This window comes from Neomonachus schauinslandi, chromosome 6 (assembly GCF_002201575.2).
Source record: "Neomonachus schauinslandi chromosome 6, ASM220157v2, whole genome shotgun sequence".
Classification (NCBI taxonomy): domain Eukaryota; kingdom Metazoa; phylum Chordata; class Mammalia; order Carnivora; family Phocidae; genus Neomonachus; species Neomonachus schauinslandi.
Window position 1 is genome coordinate 109299641 of NC_058408.1, and position 22540 is coordinate 109322180.

General features: G+C 38.8%; 1 protein-coding gene across 4 annotated transcripts in view; it reads left to right on the top strand.

Moving 5' to 3' along the window:
* Window positions 1-22540, top strand: part of NRG3 (neuregulin 3) — a 1029538-nt gene that overhangs the window by 780236 nt on the left and 226762 nt on the right. For all 4 annotated transcript variants that reach the window (XM_044916509.1, XM_044916510.1, XM_044916511.1 and 1 more), the window contains exon 3: window positions 10594-10667. In XM_044916509.1, the coding sequence (XP_044772444.1) occupies window positions 10594-10667 (74 nt within the window). The remainder of the gene's footprint in view (window positions 1-10593; window positions 10668-22540) is intronic.

The window sequence follows — 22540 nt, forward strand, 5'->3', positions numbered from 1 at the left end:
AAAGAAAGAAAGAAAGAAAGAAAGAAAGAAAGAAAGAAAGAAAGAAAAGAAAAGCAAATAAAGATGTGATATTACAACTGGGTCCTAAAAAGTCAATAAAACCAAGAACAGGAATCATTTTGGGGCACCTGGGTGGCTCAGTCCGTTAAGCATCTAACTCTTGGTTTCAGCTCAGATCATGATCTCAGGGTCTTGAGATCAAGCCCTGCATGGAGCTCCGCGCTCAGCATGGAGTCTGCTTGTCCCTCTCTCTGCTCCTCCCACCACTCTCTCTCTCTCTCTTTCTCATAAATAAATAAATAAATAAATCTTTAAAAAAATACTGGAATCATTTTTAAAATGAAATGATTTGCTACATTTAAATTGCTTCATCATCTAAGTGTATACTAAAAGATGATAATAATACAAATGTGCTTATAATGAAAAGCCACTAGCCCTGGTCTCATCCCTCTCCACCAACTCTCCCACTCCTGAGCTTGCATCTCCTTCCCCAGACACACAGGCAAGCTTATTAAACCATTTTCATTTGGCATTTTCCTAGTTGTTAACTTCATGTCTCTAAATAATATACTAAGTCTCTCTTTCTTGATTTATCTACTTTGGAAATGGTGCATTGACTCTATGATAATGGAAATTTAAGTCATTTCCACCCCACCCCACCTCCTCTCTCTCCTCCCTACCTGGTTCTCTGGCTATTCTCAGTCCTCAAAGTTGGTCTTAATGACACATTTAAGTAAACAGAATAGTGTGGTTAAGAAATGGGGCTTTTTATGCAAAATTGAGGTTGACCTAGTCACATAATTCCCTGGTTTCCTCCTAACAGATTTTCAGACTTAGAGTAATGATTATATTTGACTGAGCATCCATTTAAACCTACAAGCCTGAGCCACTTTTTTTTTTCAAGGCAAGACCTCACTTTCATCTCAGTCTGAGTTGCATGAAGCTTTAGTATGAAATCACTTTCCATTCAGTCCAAAGCTTCCTTGTTGCTGATGAATGTCATACATAATGAAAGATTATATCCATTTATCCTCAGCAGTAAATCATTTATCACACAAGGGAGATACATTATTGTGAATTCTGATCAAAGCTGCCCACTTCCTTTCGCTGGTAGAAATGCTGCACCCTGTTAGTCAATTGTACAATATCCTGGGAGAAACAGGGAAAATTATGCTGTTGAATGACGGTTCAGCAAACTCTAGGGGTCTCTAAAATGGCTTTTAAAAAATCATGTTTCATGTAGAACCTTCTATGATCCAGGCGTGTGAACTGTAAAAATCTTTCCTTGCCTTCTTCACTTAATTAAATCAGAAAGCTGTGGGACTTTTTGCAGCTTGCTCTGTGATGTCTGTAAAGGGATTTGTGAATGACACTGTGTGGATATTTTGCCCCCTTTCTTAGAGAGACAATAATTATTACCACTTCTTTTTGAAGCATGCTGTGAATGGTTTTATCAGTTCGTTTGCTAATGAGCTCCGGCTCTCCTTTATAATGCCAATCATAAAGATGCCTTTTAAATAAGATTTATCTCTCAGATTTATTTTCTTTTCACTCTTCCTTATCAAGCTGTGTACTGCTTTGCTGCAGGGAATCACCCACACTACACAGACAGGGAACAAGGCTGGCCTCTTTGATCTCTTGTTGATAACATACTCTCTCATTGTTTCCTTCTGAGAACCATGAATTCCAGAAAGGACCTCACAGTCCTCCAGAAGAGTGTCTTCTTATGTCTTATCTTGGATTTTTAGGTTATCACTGCTCTATGTTACGTATCTGTGTTCACTGCTTTTCAATTGCTATAGTATGTGTATTAAATTTATACTCAGGAAAGGGAGATGCAGAATGAAGCAGAATGCCTTCTTTCTTCCTTTGGTCTCACTTGGGCTGCTGGCCAGCATACTCCTACAGTTAATTCAGAATTTATGCAAAGTAGTAGCTAGTGATCCACACAATCAAGTCACAAATCTGCACCTAACATTTACAAACAACCTTACTTCATTTGCTCTTCATCACATTCTTGACATATTCTTTCAATGCTGTGGCCATTTAAGAGCTAGCTATTGAAATTCATATTTTCCCCTTCCAGACTCTGTGAGCTCATTATGTCCCTTTTGTGGTTGATAGAAGTAAATATAATGTGCCCAGGCTCCTTATCCTTAAAACAAGAGATTGCTAAATTGATCACAACAGGATATAGTTATAGCAAAATTATTATACACTGACTTTAATCTGGGTGTTCTTACTGATGGTTCTTCTATTATTATTCACGTTCTTTTACTGTCATACAGTTGTGATTGCCAGATCTAGAGAATAAAATACAACACACCCAGTTAAATTTGAAGTTCTCATAAAGAATGAATACATTCTTAGAATGAGTGTGTTCCAAATATTATATATGTGACACACTTATATAAAACATTGTTGTTTATCAAAAGTCAAGAAGAGGAAGAGAGAGTGAGGCATTGACATCTTTCTCTCCACTGTGTGAGGACACAGTGGGAAGGTGACTCTCTGCAACCCAGTGAGAGAGCCCTCACCAGACACAAACCTTGCTGGCACCTTGATCTTGCAATTCTGCACTCCAGACTGGGAAAAAATAATTTTCTGTTGTTGAAGCCACGCAGTCTGTGATGCTTTATTATGGTGGCCCAAGATGACTGATAGCAACATTAAAATGTTTTACTCTGGCTAAGTTTTATATTTCTTGCTGAACTGTGAGAGGACAAGGATGGTCATTACCTTTCTTCCATTGACTAGTCTGGACATGTGCGTCAATTGCTCTCCTAATTCCAAGCAAGTAGAGACAAGTGAAGGAATCTGCTGATGTTGGACCTGAAGCATCAGAGAAAGTCTGTGATTGGCTAACTTCTCAATCTTAAAACATCGTAAGTGATAATAATAAAGAGGAATCATAGGGAGTGGATGTGACAATAAATCCCGGTCCTCTCTTGGCTGGGAAATATCAAAGGCAGTCAGGGGAATTTTCCATTAACTAGGGAAGTAGGGGAAGAGAGCCTGAATCTCTGCTGATTTTTATGTTAGAACCTAAATCGTCTGCCTAAATTTTCTGATTCTTAGACTTATTTTCAAGGAAGAGGGGTGACATGTGTCTGTGCTTGCATGTCTGAGTGTGTGCACACGGGCCCAAACATGCACTGAATTAGGACAGAGATGAGCACCTGAGACTTCAGAGAGGTCAACCGCAGACCTCTGTCACACTTCTGTGTGGCAGACTTGGGGATCATCTTATATCCAGAGGACATGCCTCTTCCACCATAACAGGCTACCACCCTTGAAAACTAGAATCTCTTATTTGTCAAAACAGATTTTGTGTGTGCTAGGAAATTAGTAATGTAGCATTTTCTCAATCAAATTTGAATTGACAAAACAAAACTCCATCTACCCTCCCCCTGTCCTTATTACCACCCCCCAATCCTTTCATTCTTGAGAAGGGAAATTAGTATTTTAGTACCTCCAATGTGACAGTGAAATATAAAGTCTTTCTGCAAGAATGCCAATATATTACTCCTTTATTTACCTTCTTAGCCTAAAAAGAGATTATGGTTTATTTTAGATGCAGTAAAAGCAAAGCTAAATTAGATAGAATGACTTTTTCAGCCCACATAGCTGCGTTGGATAATATTGCTATACACCCTAACCTCTGTAGCACCCTCATGCTATGTTACGTGTTTTAATTTTGCCAATGACATAGTAAGTCTGAGGTGAGGCTCTAGACCAAATAGGGGCAGAAATCTCTATAAAGGCCAAAACATGAATTTAGAATGAACTCCTCAGCCACTGATTGTCCAAAAATGAATTGCCGTATCAGGGAGTAAAATGACTTGATGTAAATGAGTTGCTGTCTCTGTGACAGTGATTTGACCAATGGAGTGTCTGGGTGGCTGCTGAATACAAGTCCCTGATACTCTATATATAGTTGAGAAGAACTTGCATTTGAGTAAGTACATATTTGTTATAAAATTTTTTAACTTCTCAGACTTTCAATCATTCTTTTCATTTCTGTCTTTAGGGCCCAAATATTAACAGAATGCAGCACGCCTCCTGGTTTTGAGCAAATGCTTTCAGATGCACTTCTGAAATCATAGCAGTCTTATGATGAAATAATTGGCCTCCCTCTACTTTTGAATTCAAACTTTGCTAAAGGGAAATTTTCAAAAATAAATCTCTACACTTTCTTAAGATGGCAGATAAAACTTCATTAGCAGGAAACATCATACTTGTAAGATGAATGACATTATAAGCAACAGTTGCCTCAGCCATGGGATTTGTGATATTTTTGAAAGCTATCGATAACACACTGGAAAATTTTCTTGAGTTTGAAGGTGGTTTGCAGTTTAAAATAATGCAATTCCAAATTCTTCCAGTTATAGTTGAAATGATTTTGGAAAGGCTGTACCTACAGCCAATCTGTAGGTAATTTTAATTCCAATCAGTTAACTTAAAGATCTTGCTGTCTTAATTAGTGTTCCTTTTAAATAAGACCACTTAATTAAATTTTAAAGTCAGCTAAAGAAAGCTTACACTAATCAGTTTCTCAGTATTCTCCATAGCCAGACCTAGATCTCATCTTCAACAGTTAGTGGCAGGGAAGGCAATGTGCTCTAACACCATTAATAACTGTAGGCAGCAGACCCTTAGCTAGAAAAAGTTCCTGGTCCATCTGACACCCATTTGCATTCAGATGGAGACCTGGTAGGGAATTCTGGCTCCTGTACTCCCCATCTTTTCAAAGCTGGGCAATTCACTTGTCCTGCTGAACTCTATTCTGTGTTTTTGTTTGTATTGGTTTTGGTTTTGATTTTTAACTGAGGACTGAAATCAAAATTAGTCTGAAATCAAGAGATGTCATTATCATTCTTTAATAGTAGTGCCCAGGAAGAGTCTTCCCATCCGTAGTTGGTGATTACCATTTATTTATTTATTTATTTATTTATTTTAAAAAACTTTATTTTTATTTATTAGAGAGAGAGAGGAGAATGCGAGTAGGGGAGGAGCAGAGGGAGAGGGACAAGCCGACTCTGTGCTGAGCAGGGAGCCTGACAGTGGGGCTGGATCCCACGACCGTGAGATCAGGACCTGAGCCAACAGCAAGAGTCGGATGATTGACTGAGCATCCCCAGTGATTATCTTTTAAATTAACATGAAGCTTAAGAAGTTTGCCTTTAAATCAGTGACTAGTTTCTGTGACATGGTTTGCTTAAGAACATTCTGAGATTGGATAATAACTTACAAATCTAGGTCTTTAATTCTTACTGTTAAATAATGGCTTCAGTTCATGATATTTGGGCCATAATTTTCAAATACTAATCTTGGAAAAGGTAGCTGGGCATATAAGGATTTATGTATTGTTTTTCCATGAAGAATGGAAATTCCTGTGATATTCCATGAAGAATGTCAGCAAATGCCAGGGATCAAGTGAGGACTTTAAAGTCATCCCCAGTTAAGTTTGCCTCTAGTTCAAATACTTATTGGATGTGAGATGTGGGGGATCAGATACTTAACCTTTGGATTCTGTTTCCCCACTCGAAAAACTGTGATGATGATTTCAAATTCAAAGAATATTTAAAAAAAAAACAAAACCAAACATTTTTTGAGCGCTTACCATGAACCGCAGGTATTATATAACTTATTCTTAATAATAATTCTAAGCGAGAGCTACTATTCTTACCTCCATTTTACATATGAAGGGAAGGAGGCACAGAAGCCAGCAAACAGCTGATCCTGGATTTAAAACCAGGCAGTGCTCCAAACCAGCCTGCCTCCAAAATGTAAAGTTTAAATGCCAAATGATCTTTCCGTTTTCCCCAACCAAGGTCTGACATTGAGGCTGAAGAGAATTGGCAGGAGATAGAGAAGAATACCTGGAGGGGTTGTTCTTTTTTCAAATCAGTGTTAATAGGCTCCTTAAAATTGTCAGACTTGTATATCACTGACAAAGTGTCTACTTTCCTGTAACATCAAAGAGTAATTGTCATTTTTTTTATGAATGTAAGTTGATACGGGCAGGAAACAACCCACACATTTTGCCACCTTTTCTCTTGTGAAGTTAATTGATTTCTGCTAGTTCAAATTTTATGTCTAAAATCAAGTTTCCAACAAGAAAGCAATGTATACTTTCTCTAAAGTGAATGCAGAGACCAGGCACTACACAGGGATTGAAGCAAACATCTGAACATGTTTCTATCCTTCATACGTTTCTCTCTATAAATTATGTCAAATACATCTTTGAAGATATGGCAGATATAAGGCCTGTAGTCATAAAAATGGCCAAAATGCAATTGTAGAATATCAACTATGTGTGCTTGTTCATTTTTCTCCTTCCTGGCATCGCTCATGTTTTATTTGGGTTGAAACTGGGAAACAGGGATGTTAAATGATTTGCGTAAAGTACATCCACGCAAATACTAAGCAGAGAAGTGAGACTGTAAACTCAGCACTGTAAATCATTATGATAAACAAGAGGAAGACGTGTGCTTAGAGACCGTGTATTGGCTGGGCCATCCGTGTGCATAATCAATACCCTCACAATAAAAACAGAGTAGGACTGGAGAACAGTGCAGTGAAAAAATGATGACGCCTTCCATTAATGAGTATATGACCAGGAAATCAACAAATGAGGAGTAAAGCTAGTACAGTTCCCTCAGTGGAACAGTTTTTGGGTTGTTTTTGTGTTATTTTGTTTTGTTTTTCTAACAAAAGGAAGAGGGAAAATGGAAGAATCCTCTGGAAATGTAGGGAGGCTGTTGGTCACAAGTGAGAGTTCTTTAATTTTCACTCAAAGTCACTAATATTATTAAGCACTAGTGTAGTTGTTACTCAGGAAATGTGTTTAAAGAAATCAGCTGGCATAGAGTATTATGAGAGAGGAGATGGGAATGGTCTGAAGTTAGCAGTGGGATTTCTGTGGGAACATCAGCTAGTCATTGACCATTTTACACGTCCCTTCCTTTGGGTCCTTCACATCCAGGCTGGGTGATGTGTTGACCACTTCTTCTTTACCACATCAGACAAAGCAAGTATTGAAATCCAGCTAACAATCATGCATGTTATATTTTCTCATCTTTGCCGGTATTACTCTCTTCTTCTCTTTCGCCCAAGGATTGTTTTTTAGAACTTTTCAGTAAAACTGGACTTTTTCTCAGGGATAATATAGATGAGGAAAGATGAATAGAAGGGAGAACTTGTTATTTTAGATACAGCTGAACAACTGAGATGGGGGGGCAAGGGTCAAGCTGGAAGGATATAAAAAGTAGAAAAAGAGATGTCTGCATTTGAAACTACACAACGGGCCCTATCCCTGTAGACAGTCAGGACCGTCATTTGTGATTCAGCCCTGAGGCTCACCAGCAGAGAGATACTGGGCTCTGTCTCCAAGCTCTTCCCCCCACTTCATTGCCAGCCCGAGGTCTCTTATCCATGGTTACCCTAATACAATCTCCCTTCAACCTCTTACCTGCCCTACCTTGCTTTGGGCATTGTTTTCTCAACTATGTCCTTCCCTTCTGCCTTTTAAATTTGGAAATAAAGCAAACAACATGATCAAGAACTTACTGGTTTCAGGAGTGACCTCTCCTTCACCACAGAGTAGATAAACACAGAATTTAAGACTAATTTTTTTTCAAGGTAAAATGTCTTAGCTCTTGCAGACTGAGTGTTTTCTGTGCTTGTTTCACTGTTGATAATAATTCTCCCATTTTCTTTATATAACTATTTGTGATCCTTGACTGTATTTCCTGTCCTGAGCCTACTCCCTCTTCCTACACCATTCAGCTGTAGAATCAGAACTTACCTGGAAAACCACCAGGGAATATTGGGATTTTTTTAAATACAATCACTGTGATACGATGTTTCTAAGGGATAAAGAAATTCATAGAACAGGGACTGGATGAATTGAATGGAGATTTGAAAGCAATGAAGAATAGGAAAAGAAATAGAATATTAACCTAGGGAAGAGAAGATTTGTGCTTTTTAAAAAACATTTATCATTAGATTACACATGTATTTTTAAAATTTTATAAATTCTGTCATGCTATCTTAGATGAACAAATACCTTTTTATTATATGAATTTCTGTTTTACTGTATTCTTCAAAAAGCAAACATCTTAAAAAAATGAACAAAAACACTCTCAAAATCCTCCCAAGACTAACCAAAACCAAAATAAACATACAATGATATTTCTCCAAAGAAGCCCACCAAACTCCATCAGTGCAATAGATGTGCATCTTGACTTTTTTTTTTTTTTTTTTGCTTTGCTTTATGTCTTTAATATCATCATGAATTCAATCTGATGCATTGGCATTACCTGCTGGCCCATTCAGTCTTCATATCTGGATGGGTCTGAACTTACCAAGGTAACATATGTGTGATTTTCAAATGGAAATTTTAATGTGTCATTCTTAAAACCCAGCAACCAATTAGCAGAGACACTGCCTGCTTAACAAAGGAGCAGAACTGGCTATGTAGCCAGTCACAGAGCCTGTGGGGGGTTTCCTAGCCTGGCTTGGTCTCCTCCAGCATCATCATTGACTATCTGCAGCACACAGGGATGAAGCCGCATTGAAGGCCCTTGCTGTGCTGTTTTCCAGATACCCCATGAGGCCTGAGCTCTTCAAAGTGGGCGCACACCAACAGAAAATCAGTTTAAGCCTAGAAAAATGTCAAACATCTTTTCATAGTTTCCTTTCCACAGACAAATGGAATAATGCATTGTAAGTAACGAAGAACCCCTTAAAAAGCAAAACAAAACAAAACAAAAAAGCACTTTCCCTTAAAAGCAGCCATCTCCCTAGGAACCATTTTCATATTAAATGAAGATGCAAAGAGTAAAAGAGAAAAGTACGCTTCAAATCTCCCACGTATGTCGGAAATAAAACCTCCAAAAACATGAATGCGCACCATAGCACACACCCAGCTCATAACTCATCGTTTCTGGGGAAATGAAGATTAAAGCATTGTGGTTCTGGTAATTCTGAATAAAGGCACACGAACAGCTGTACGACCGCTTTTGGAGAGCAGTTTATTTTTTCATAACAAATGTGATTCGGTCCTAAGTATTTTCTGACTTTCTACCATTACAGACCAAGTGATATGCCTGCTTTATTTCAAGTGCAATAAATGAATTTAAAAAAAGTTATGAAAATATGTGGCTGCTCAAACAAATTTTTTCAACAGCCTGTTGGGTATCTGGGGTATCCATATATCAGGAGTCTTTGTTCTTAGTCAACGAGGAAAATTGCCAAATACACTCCAGAATGCCAGGCTTAAGAAGATGCTAAAGAGAGCCTGCCCGATCACCTGACTTCCAATTTGGCTCACAATGAAAGGTAGTAAAATTACCTCCGCACCCTTCAGCTGCTGCTCCCACTGCAACAGACCTTATCTAATACTTTATTACACCCAAAAAACAAAGCATATTCTTCAGAAAGAATTCACAGCCCTTGTCTCTGACAGAACAGTCTCTTTGAATTCTTTTGTCGATTTCACAGATTTCTAACAACCAGAGGATTGTTTTTTAAATCTGATTTTTATGCTAGCAGCACAATTTCCTCCTGTGTAAGTAGGACAGATTCATCCCACAAGCAACAATGGATGCTCCCGTGCTTAACTCGAGCATGACAGATTAAGCTTCCAGCAGACCACTAAATGCCACCACCCCGCTTACAGAGGCAGGCGTGGGGGCATCGCCTCTGTTTGTTCCTTGAACTGCCAGCTGATGAGCCAAGGCTGTCTGCGGTGGCCACGCAGCCCTGAAGGAGTGAGCTGTGTGAAGACTCAACAGAAGACTGGCAGGGCTGAGGTGACGTGCCTCATTGCGGGTGCTTTCAGGCATATTCCTGGCCTCCGAATTGCACCCACCTCAGGAAAGTTGCCTTGTCCAGTGTTTGCACATGTTTGTGAATATAAAAGAGAAAAATAAGGAGGGAAAAATATGAGTTTAGAGGGAATGCACAGAGACCTTGCATGTAGACATAGATGCCTTTCAGATCTTAGCAGATCTAAAATAAATGCTGTTTTTTCTGGCCAAGCAGTTAAGCGATGCTGACTTGAAGAATAGCTACATCAAAAAAAAAAAAAAAAAAAAAAGGTAAAATTAGCAAATGAACAAACTAATAAAACACGAGGAAGATAAACAGTAGCCAAATCTGATTAGATTTGATCACTTATGTCAGAAAATGATTTTTTATTAGCAAAATGACCCTTAAAATATGCTACCGAAAGGGTATTTGCAGCCTTTGAGAGACTAGTGCATTGAATAAAGAAAAGACCTGCATATACCTGCATTCAGAATTAGAATCTGAAGATAACTATTACTCACATTGCTTCGAGGGCCATCTTAAAATGCTATTCAATTTGCTCGTTAGGTATTCCATCTAAAACTAAAAAAGCAAAGCCGTGCTGGGTTTTCTGCACGTAAATAGGCTAAAATCCATCTGTCAGTGTTAGAAGACTGAATCAAACAATGCAAAAGCATGAATGTACTGTTCTCACATTTGTGTAATTGATGGCTATTTTGCTTGTTGAAATCTTTCACAACCACATGCGTATGTTTGTCATTTATCCCCTTGTCTCAGGTGCAAAGAAGGCTACCAAGGAGTCCGCTGTGATCAATTTCTGCCGAAAACTGATTCCATCTTATCGGATCCAAGTAGGTCAAGCATTTTTCTTCTTTCTCTAACACAATATGTAGGCAGTGCTTACTCTGAGCAACGGTTGCTAACTCAGCTGAAGGCTGTATTTCGGTCATTTGTCTCTGAATGCTGCCAAGGGACAGGCGTTAACGTTCAAAGCTCTCGCTCAGAACTAACTTGGTCTAAGTCTAGGTCTGGTCTTCTCCTGAGATGGGACCTGGTCTCCAGATTCAGCTCTGCCACTGACCTACACTGGAAACTCCAGCAAACCCTGCTCCCTTAGCTTTCAGACTCCCCCCACCACCCATTATGAAAGCAAGGAAATAGAACAGAGCTCATTATTGACCTAACAGAATGTTATGGAAACTACACTCTCATTGGTTCTTACCCTTTGCTTGGAACTGTGTTAATATTAAGCCTATTAACCTTTACCATACTTACTAAAGTAAGAAAATAGGCATCTAAAATTATATAAGAAGTTTTTAAACTGTAAAAAAAACCCATCTTTAGCAACACTATTTGCATATCACTGATTCCTGGACAGTTGGCAAATTCTTTTTTTCATTCATGAAAGAAGATAATGTGCCACTAAGAAATATTGCTAATCCTTAGTTTTTTGTTTCTATATGAAGTAAAAGGTAACATTTGATACTACTCTGACCAATTCTAGTCAAATGTGAATTTTTTGCTTTATTTGTAAATAATCTTCTGCTCTTTCAATGACTGCTACAATTGAATCACCACTATGGAAAGGAGATTTTTATCGAATCAGTAATTTAATTCAGTGAGAATCATGACAGGCATTTCCAAATTACAAAGACAATGTTATGGTTTTTTGAATACTGAACATGCATAAGACAAACTTCAACAAAATATTGTGTATTGATGACAGACAGAAGTTGTCCTGTTGTGAGCACATTGCTGTATAATGAACATGTCTAACTATCTTTCAACATCTTCTCAAAATGCATATTTTGCATTTTGTACCCCACCCCACCCTGGGCGCCAAATATTAACCTACATTTCCCTCGGAAATGCAAAGTTTTTGAAAAGGAAAAGTTTAATTTCTTCTTCTTTTTTTAAGATTATTTATTTATTTATTTGACAGAGACACAGTGAGAGAGGGAACACAAGCAGGGGGAATGGGAGAGGGAGAAGCAGGCTTCCCACTGAGCAGGGAGCCCGATGCTGGGCTCGATCCCAGGACCCTGGGATCATGACCTGAGCCGAAGGCAGACGCTTAACGACTGAACCACCCAGGCGCCCCTGTTTAATTTCATTTAATTGTGTTTTATCTTGGCAAGATGAGCTACGATACAATCTTACCTACTCATTTCCTTGCAAATGTAACTCTCCCTGCACTGGTGTCTAGGAATCACCTTAATAGGGGACAGTTACTAGAGTGTGTTACATTTGTTTCATCTTGAGATTTTTCTGCTCGCTAAGCGGATGTCTCAAACGTATGGTTGTGGTTGGGGACGTGGATTTGGAATATTGCAAAGCCCGTGGAAGAATGGGCTTGCTAATTTCTTTCTTCTTGTTTCCTCTTTTTTTAATTTTGGCTGATGTACCTAGTTTCCCTCTGTTTTCCCCTCTTCTTTCTTTTCTCTTTACTTCCTTTCTCTTCTCCCTTTCCTTTCTATTTTTTTCATTATATCTTCCCTTTAGGCTTCTTCCTTCCCTTCCCTCCCTCTCCTTCTCCCTCCCTCTTTCCTTCCTTTCTTCCTTCTTTCTCTCCTTCCTTCCTTTTTACTTGTCATATATAGCCATGGAATATCTATCAATAGGATAGAGGACAAGGTATGGGGGCAGGGCTTGCATATGATACAAAATAGGTGAAATAATCTCTCTTTAAACAATCTAATAAAACCCTTGCCATCCACTTAGATATCATAGTCCATCTCTGCAAAACTGAGGATGAGGCCTACCAGTAGGACTGTGCTCCTTCAAGAAAACTGATCTCATAACCACAGTCACTAGCCTGAAAACCTAGGTCTTATATGTGTAAAAATATTTAGTGCAGCTGTATTTCTAATGGTGAAAAAATGGACACATGCTGAAAACCAACAACAAAACTATGTTTAAGTGAAATATCATATGGCATATCTATAATGTTCTATTAAATTACCATTAAAATGATACCTGTAAGAAATATTCCTATTAGGTGAAACAGCAACATAGAAAATTATTTTCATATAAAATTGCAGTAGGAACATCCCTTGGTCCAATGGTAGAAAAAAATAAAATATATCCTGAAATGCTGAAAGGGAACTTTCAGTATTTGGGTTGTGGAAGTATATGGATTTTTTTTCCCCCTTTTTCTCCTGTTTCCTATAAAATGGCATAAGATTATGTGAGTCAGAGCTCCAGAAAGCCTTGAAATAAAAACTAAAAAATAAAGCATTGAGAAACCCAATGGATGAGTCCCCATGGAGACAGAGTTCAAATGGGAAAAGGAGGGGTGCCTGGGTGGCTCAGTCGGTTAAGCGTCTGCCTTTGGCTCAGGTCATGATCCCGGGGTCCTGGGATCGAGCCCTGTGTCCCTGCTCAGCGGGGAGCCTGCTTCTCCCTCTCCCTCTGCTGCTCCCCCCACTTGTGCTCTCTCTCTGTCAAATAAATAAAATCTTTTTTTAAATAATAAAATAAAATAAATGGGAAAAGCATGATAGCACCATTTATGCACTCGTGCCTCCATTTATTTATGCAGTCCTGAATTCACCCCACCGGTATTTTCTGAGCATCCACCAAGGACCATCCAACTGGCCAGATTCCGTTAGTACAAAGGTACACACAGAGTTTAGGCTCTGAGGCCCCTGCCATCTAGTGAGGGAGAAAAACACATTGAGACATAAGCATGGGCATGATTCTAATGGAAGCACTTACACCCCTGTGACCTTGGCAGATTCACTTGGCCCCTGAGCCTCAGGCTTTCACCCAGAAAAGGGTGATTATTATTGCTATAGGTTGCTATAACCCAGACTGACGAGAAGTCAGTGCCAGATGAACATTAGCCCACCACCTTGACTCATCAGTATAATCACACGAATATGTGTTCAGAGCCCACGTGTGCCCGGCACTGTGCCAGGGGGCCTTACTTGGATTATCTCATTAAACCCTCATAGTCACAGTCTAGCAGAGTGGCTGGAAACTGCTCACATTTTATAGATGAGGAAATTAGGCCTCGGAGGTGTTAAACTTTCTCAAGGTCACTCAGCTAGTTAATGCTGGAGTCTAACTGCTGATCCAGATGACTCCAGGGCCTGAGCCTTCGACTGCTGGGCTCTCCCTTCCCCCCCACCACCCCTCCTTCCTCCCGTTATTGCCACTGACATTTATCACTCTCCATTTCATTGACTGAAACTCAATGACCTGCAGCAAACATTATTCTAAGGAACAATATTTGCACAATTTTCATATCTTAATGCAGCAACTTGAGCTTCCATAGAGATTTAAATCCCTAATGAAATTTTCTTGTCAAAATTCTTGCTGAAGGATCGTTTAATTTGCTGCACATGATATCCTCGAATGCCTCTGCGTTCAGGAAATAAGCTTCCCTCCAACACCCTCCTTTTTCCTCCTTTCTCCCTTCTCTTCTCTCCCTTCTTCTTTCCTCCCTCTCTCCCCATTTGCCAAATGCCTGCTCTATCTTAGTGAAATCCCAATTAACAGTGGGTTAGAAGCCTCTGCCATTCTTTTCTCCCCAAGGCAAAGCAGAGTTGATCAGAAATGTGCATCTCTCCAATTGATTTGAAAAAATGAATAAAACCTCAGATTACATGCATTTGGGGAAGTAATACCAGGATGTGACTATGAGAAGGCTCAATGGCTGCTATGACCGGTGTCTACACCATGGCCCCAGGGTGGGTCCTCAGACCTGCTATTCCAAAAACTCGTTTTTTACCGCCAGAGAACCTGTGGTTAACCCCACTCAGGAAGACTTGTATACACACATGAATCAAATTTATAGAGTGCCTTGATGTCAGGTTTTGAAAAAAGATCTGCTGCAAATAACTGTCAGGTGAATGAAACCCTCATACGGATTCAGTACACAGAAGCCACATTCTGATCACAAGGATGAATAGTAAGCACGGGTTCAGAAGGAAGGTGGTAAGAGGAACAGACTTTGGTCAGGATCCAGAGGACATGACTGTCTATGGAGGAGCCAGCACCAGCCAATGTAGCATACCATACTAGCATGTATCTGCCAGCCAGCCCTGCCCATGGATAGCAGCAGGCAACTTCCAGGAAGCCTCACAATCTTCTAGACAGTTTCTAATTGCTGCAGAACCAGTCCCGTTTCCCGCAAACACAGGATCAACCTGTACATTCCTGTCCGGTTTCCTCTTCCTAATCACCTGCACCCACCCAGGTCAGGTACCATCTTCAGCCTTGAAACGGAACCAGAGGGAACTGAAGAATCATAAGGGGGTCAAGGATTCAGGCAGACATTTTCCTGGGTCTCCTCTCTTAGGAGCACATGCCAACCTGAGTTATCATCAAGATCCTCATGTCATCACTGGCCAGTGGAAGCCTGAGAGCGGCTCCAGAGAATGGATTCAGAATGGAATCAAAGAATGATGTGGGGCGGAGAAAATGCCCATCCATGGCGAGGGTCCTCCTGTGGCTGAAGGTAGCCATTCCCAAACGTAGTTGTGACTTCCTCTCTTCATCGGGATCTGACAACCAGGGTCCTCATGGCTGGCTGCAGGTGACAAGTCTGCAGAGTCATCTAGTCTCCACCAAGGGAGGATAGAAGAGAACTTCTGGATCCAGTCCATATGAACTGTTCAAAGAAAAATTTCCACAATTTACAGATCTAATAAAAATTCAGCAGTTCTTGAATGGGGCAGCATCCAATGTAGCAGATAAAAAAGATCTCTAAAGAGCGGTAGAGGGTGAGCAATTTTTATAGACCAAAGTGAGTAGGAATAAGGAAGTTACCCTGGGTGTTTGCTGATGGGTTAAAGCAGGGTTGCTTTTCTTATACAAAGCAAAGAGAAATCTTGGAGCCAGGTCAGGTAACTTGTGCTGAGCAAGTAAGCACGGATTGATTGACCTTGGCCTTCCTTTTCTGGGAGAGCACAGCATAGAAACTTAGTTAAGTTTTGGTTTGCTGTCATGGGGCTTAGCATAAGCAATCCCATGTCAGGCCTAATCTGGTTATTACGGTAGTGATTTACATTCACGCTTTCATTTCTTCAGATGTTAGAAACCAGGCTCTGCTCTTAGAGTGCCCTCTGAGATGCCAGGAGCCCCACACACATAAAAGACAAGACAGCTTAAGGAAATATCGTAAAAATGGGTGGGAAATAAAAGTTTGCGTAAAGTGAAGGAGGGAGATTTGGGCTGGTTACAAAAGGCTTATCTAGGAGGGAGCATTATAATGAGCTTTTCACATGGGGTCCTGTGGCTACGCATGCAGGCTGCACACTGCCCAACTTTATAAAGATCATCCACACTAGAATGAGAAGGACTCTCTATGAAGTTGTGCAGCGTGGTCCTGGGAAGGAAATTTCCATTAATAAGTTAGATGGAGAGGAAGAAGTTTCTTGAGGGCACAAAGCATAAATTGTCACCACTTAACCCTGGTCCATTAGTTGATACTGATGAGAGGGGGTGTCTTCTAGACTGGAATCTTTTTAGAATACCTAAGTCCCCTACCTTTCTCTGCTCTCCAGTAGCCATAAAAATATTGTTAGCAGAATGGATCCATATAAAATCTGTAACTCTTACTACCATTTTCTGGCCTTGAAAGAGAAGTAAAAGAATTGTCAGATTTTGACCGTGCCTGTGTGAATTTCATAAAGTCTATCATTTCTTTCAGATCTATGGCTTTTTCATTCAATTGCTATCATCTTCAAACCTACCCTTCTAATTTGTGCAAAATACCTAATGTTTACCAATTAAACATGCAAATGCACACCGTTTCTAGAACACTAGGAAGATAAATATACTTATAAAAAAGAAAAAAAAAATCCCAACATCACATCATTCAGAAATAACCAGTAATAATCATTTTAGTGCATAGCAGTCCCAACTATTTTATAATTTCCCTGTGGAAATACTGCACAATCAATACATTGAAGGCAGGGTATCTGGGGCCAGAGGAAAGCACAACTGTCTTTGCCTCCCTTAGCCTCTCTGCTCTGCTCTGTCCTCCCAGCTAACTAACTGCTGCTTTCCCTAATTTAGCCCTGGCTTGCTGAGGGTCTGCTGCACCTGGGACAATGGTAGACTGGCCTTAGGCCTGCTCAGGAGCCTCTCAGGCTGGTCTTCAGACAGCTGGCATCCTATCTTTCTTGTGTGGTCCACAGCTAGTCTACAGGACCTGCTAACATATCTGTCATCCCAACATGCTCTGGAAAGCAAGCCATTCATATGCCTCTGTCATCAGACTCTCAGGACCAAGATGGCTTTCTTACCCATCTTTCTCCTGCCCTTTTATATTTTCAGAGCCGGTGAGGGAGATCAAGTGTTCTGGAATGGGTCTAGATTATTTGATTATTTCCTTTATAAATTCTGCAATTAGTTATTAGTCTCACACTTCATTATCTATTATCCATTATATTGACACTCTAATCAAATCTGAGGTAGGAAGAATTAAAGTCTAACATCTCCTTATATAATATACTAATGTTCCTTACAAAGTTGGGATCATTCTGGAGCGCCTGGGTGGCTCAGTCAGTTAAGCGTCTGCCTTCTGCTCAGGTCACGATCCCAGGGTCCTGGGATTGGCCCCACACTGGGCTTCCTGTTCAGCGGGGAGTTTGCTTCTTCCTCTCCCTCTGCAGCTCCCCCTGTTCATTCTCACTTTCTCTGTCAAACAAATAAAATATTTAAACAAAAACAAAGTTGGGATCATTCTATACATATATTGTAATCTGCTTTTTTTTGTAACTTAATATATTATGACCTTTCCCACAGCATAATATAATCTTATCCTTTTCTAAACTATTGATTTAAAAAATATAACATTATATGCATGCCATATAAATTATTTACCAATCTTTTATGCTGGATCATTTAGTGAATTTCCAATTTTTCATGATTACAGTGATTGATAAGCATCATGCATATCTTGTGGTACAGATTATTAAGAATACATTTCTGAACTTTTAATACACTTTGATAACTTTTCTTCCTGAAAAGTTATAATTTATATTTCTATGAACACACTAGGAGAAAGTTGATTTTACTTTTTCCTTCACCAGAACTGAATAGTATTTTTTAGTTGATAATTTTATAAGGAAAATTATATCTCACCAACGTTTTAAATAGAATTTCTTTGATTACCAGCAAAATTGAATACTTTTTCATTTGTATATTGATCAGTCTCATTTCTACTTTTATGAATTTTTAAATTCTTTTCTTTGCTCACTTTCAAGTCTGGTAATTTTTTTGTCGTCTTTAAAGGAGTTTGTTATTTTGAGGATAATAAATCATGCACTATCATATATTTTTCTAGATTGCTCTTTGATTTATTACTTGGTTTTTTTTGACACATAACAGAAATTTTGCCTTTTATGTGATCAAATCTATCAGTTACTTTAAAATGTAGTTCATATGTTTAATACTTCCTTCACCATGAAATGAAATAAATATTTTATTAATTTAGCTCTTACAATTTTATTGTCTTTATAGTTTATTATTTACCATATGTGTATGGTTATATATAGTCATAATCTATCTGAAATTTATGTTCGTGTGTACTTAGAGATTAAGAACAATATTTTAAAAAACAGAGCTAATGAATTCTCCTAACTGAATTTATTGAATAATCTGAAGTTTCCTGATTGATATAAAAAATGGTCTTAATCATATACTCCATAATTATGTGTATTTGGTACTGTTTGTGTTTCTATCTATTCTCTAGATAGAAATAATACCACAAGGGTATTTAGTTTTAAGAAAAATTTTTTAAAGATTTTATTTATTTATTTGAGAGAGAGAGAGAAAGAGACAGAGAGCACAGGGAGGGGCAGAGGGAAGGGAGACTCTCCACTGAGCAGGGAGCCAAACATGGGACTCGATCCCAGGAGCCTGGGATCATAACCTGAGCCGAAGGTAGGTGCTTAACCAACTGAGCCACCCAGGCTCCCCTAATTTTAAGAAATTTATATTTTACATTTAGTAATGTTATATCCATATTTTTTCTTGTTTTTAAAAAAGATAATGGTTTGATTGATTAAATATAGTTCAGTCATATACTGTATACAACTTGTTACACATGAAATTTTGGAACAATACCTAATGTTTTGAAAGGCAACTATTGTTTGATATTAAATAAAATGTAGGATTCAGAGTAGCATATATGGTATGAACAGGTGGCCATATAACTTATCATTTAACCTAAGATACTTAGAGAATGAAGGACAGAGCCATGAATAATTACAGTGACCAAAAATATGTGAAGCAGTACTGTATGGTCACCCAAGTTTGTAAAATATATGTTTACACTTAATATATGAGCTTTTAAAACAATAACTTGAAGGCAATCCACTGCAGATTGTGGTAGGATTATGCACAATTTTTCTTGCCAGTGTTTTTCTGTGTTCTCCCAATTTTCTATAATACATATTTTTAACTTAGTAATTATTAAAAGAGTGAAAATAACAACAGACTTTTTTTTAATGCTCACTGTGTGTCAGGCACCGTTCTCAGCACTTTACAAATAATCCTCATATAGCCCTGTGAAGTAGATACAAAAGAAGCCCCCATTTTAATGATAAAAAAATGAAGCAAAGATAAGTAAAATTATTTACCCAAAGATACACATTTAGCAAGTGGTAGGGCTCAAATTTGAACCCCATGGATTATGCAGTCTAAATATGAAAAATGAAGAAACAGATTGAAAAATTGATAGCAAAAAAAGAAAAGTTGATAACAACTCTTTCCCATAGAGTTATAATTATTATGCATCCTCACATCACTCCCCACTCCTCTGAGCATCATTATTTTTTGCTTGAATTTTCACACTGCTGTGCTTTTTTGGAATTTGAGGTGTCTTCTGATAGATTGTGTATGGGTCCCCATAGAATCCTGTGGGCCAAGATGAAGGATGAACACAATCCAGTTTTATCTGGTTTTATCTTGCCAATTGCCACTTTAGTCCCTAGCAGAACAGGGCAGGCTCCAAGCCCAGAGTGTGAGGGAACCCCAGCATGTCCTGTGATGGTGTTCTGTTGCTCATTTTGGTCATTAGGAGTTTGCTATGCAAGGCGCGTGTTCTGCCCACACCATGACTCCCTGAAGAGAAAATCTTAACACAGTTCTTGCTATCTACCTAACAGACACTTACACCTGCAGTTGTTACAAACCAGGAGTTGAGTTCCCCATGGGCTACCTGCTCAGGGAGACCTCCAGCTCAGGATAAGTGCTCAGCTCCCACTCCATCCCCCACTGCCCTTCCCCCCACTCTCTCTGATTTGAGAGATCTTGATAGGGTTCTTATTACTCAGATAAACTGTTGGAAGCCCATAATTCATGCAGTCTTCAATATAGGTTAATTTTACATACACAATATTTTGCAGTTTATTTCTATATTCATCATAGTTGACTTATTACTTATGCATGAGAATGGCTCCCCCACACACATTTAGACTTTAATGTAGCTTTCTCCCATTAACCGTAATAGATTTGTCATTTTCACTGAAAATCTATGAGGCGACAATCTTTTGTGAGTATTCCAATGGACTTTTTATTTGGAAGTTTCCAAATGATACGCTTTTGCGTGAATATAAGGAATAATTGAAAGAAAAATGATGGAAGCTTTGGCCAAGAATACCTGAAGAGTAACAGCAAAGAAACAATGACCACAAGACTAAATTGGTCCTCACCCAAGGGTGTATGGAGCATCTGGGATTACCTTGCTCATGTCATTTTGTGCTTCTTCCTCGTACTCCATTTTGGATAAATTCCAATCACATTTTTTTTTAAAGATTTATTTATTTATTTATATTTATTTGAGAGAGCGAGAATGAGAGAGAGAGAGTACATGAGGGGGGGAGGGTCAGAGGGAGAAGCAGGCTCCCCGCTGAGCAGGGAGCCCGATGCGGGACTCGATCCCAGGACTCCAGGACCATGACCCGAGCCGAAGGCAGTCGCCCAACCAACTGAGCCACCCAGGCGCCCCTCAATCACATTTAATAACATTACATGTATCCCTAAATAGTTATCACATTTAATAACATTACATGTAGCCCTAAAAAGTTACTACTTTCTACAAAACACAAAGAAAACTGTAATGCCTTTCACCTATGTTAATAGACTTTTCTAAACGCATCTATTTATTTACATTCTGTGCCCAGGAGCTATTAGGTTTTGAGAATAAGTAGTAAATTTTCTTTTTTCTGGTATTCTATATGATGCTGATGGTGGGAGATGGCCAAAGTAGTGCAGTGCCAAACACACACCCACCAACCTCCTTTCCTTGACAGAGCTTTTTAAGAGAGGATGATGGGACAATTTCACTCTTGTGACTAACATGAAATGGAATGATTTGAGCTATTACCATCTTTATTTCTAATTTGGTAGTACCATCATTTTTCAGTGTTTATGTAGTTTTTAAAAATTGGACACAGAGATTGTAAATAGCCTCTCATAATGTGGACTACAAAAGTGAGCACAGAGAAGTATAAAAATTGACCACATTGTTGGCAGAAATCAGAGACAGGGTTATGGGTTTTCTTTTAATAGGAGGGCCATTATTTCAAATACCAACAGAGTAGTTGGTATTCGAACTTGGAATACCAATTCCAAGTTGGAATGAGGACTTCCTATGAGCAGAATATTGTGATAGTCTCTATCCACACTTTCTCATTTATTACTCACCCTAAATCATGGTCATTCTATAGTTGAAGAAACTGATTTCAGAGAATTTAATTAACCCACCCACATTACTCAGTTTCTAAGAATTTACATTCAAATCTGCTAATTCTACATGTTAGCTTCCAGATGCTTTCTGACAGGGGCTAATAAAATGTTTGTGCTTTTATTTTTAAGCCAAGGAACTGACATTTGAAGGTCAAAGTAACATAGACAATGTTGTTTTGGAATAGTTTTTGCAAGAAGAGTCTTTTTATTTTTCTAATCTATCTATTGATTGTTCGATTGATCTTTCATGAGGGTCTAAGAGCAAGGCATCCTCCATCATTTCTTGAAATGAGTATTTTGATTAAGTATTATGGCTAGCATTATGATTAAAAATTTAACTTAAAATAGGTGAAGAGATGGGTGTGTAATTATGACAGCTTGGGGTACAATGGTTGCGTTAAGCAGTACAGTGCAAGGCATAATCTAGTTCACGACACACTTGATAAAATTGTGAGCAGTTAAAATGAGTTTTTTATGATTCATTTTATATGAGAATAGATTTTTGAGAATAAATATTGGATCTTCTGAATTTCTGGCTCCCTTAACTTTTCAGTCTTTCCCCATGAATATGTTCTAACGGTTCAATTACATTGCTTGGTATATCCATTGTCTCCATTTTCTTAGGAATCTTGAACACTTCATACCCTCCAGGGTAGTTCTGTGGGAGAAATAATGTGGAATTGATCTGGCAGATAAACAGTTGATTCCCACCATGTCTTTTTCTTCTTTTTTTTTTAATTTTATTATGCTATGTTAATCTCCATACATTACATCATTAGTTCTTGATGTAGTGTTCCATGATTCATTGTTTGCATATAACAGCCACTGCTCTATTCAGTACATGCCCTCTTTAATACGCATCACCAGGGTAACCCATCCCCCCACCCCCCTCCCTTTAGAACCCTCAGTTTGTTTCTCAGAGTCCATAATCTCTCATGATTCCTCTCCCCCTCCAATTTCCCCCACTTCATTTTCCCCTTCCTGCTATCTTCTTCTTCTTTTTTTTAAACATATAATG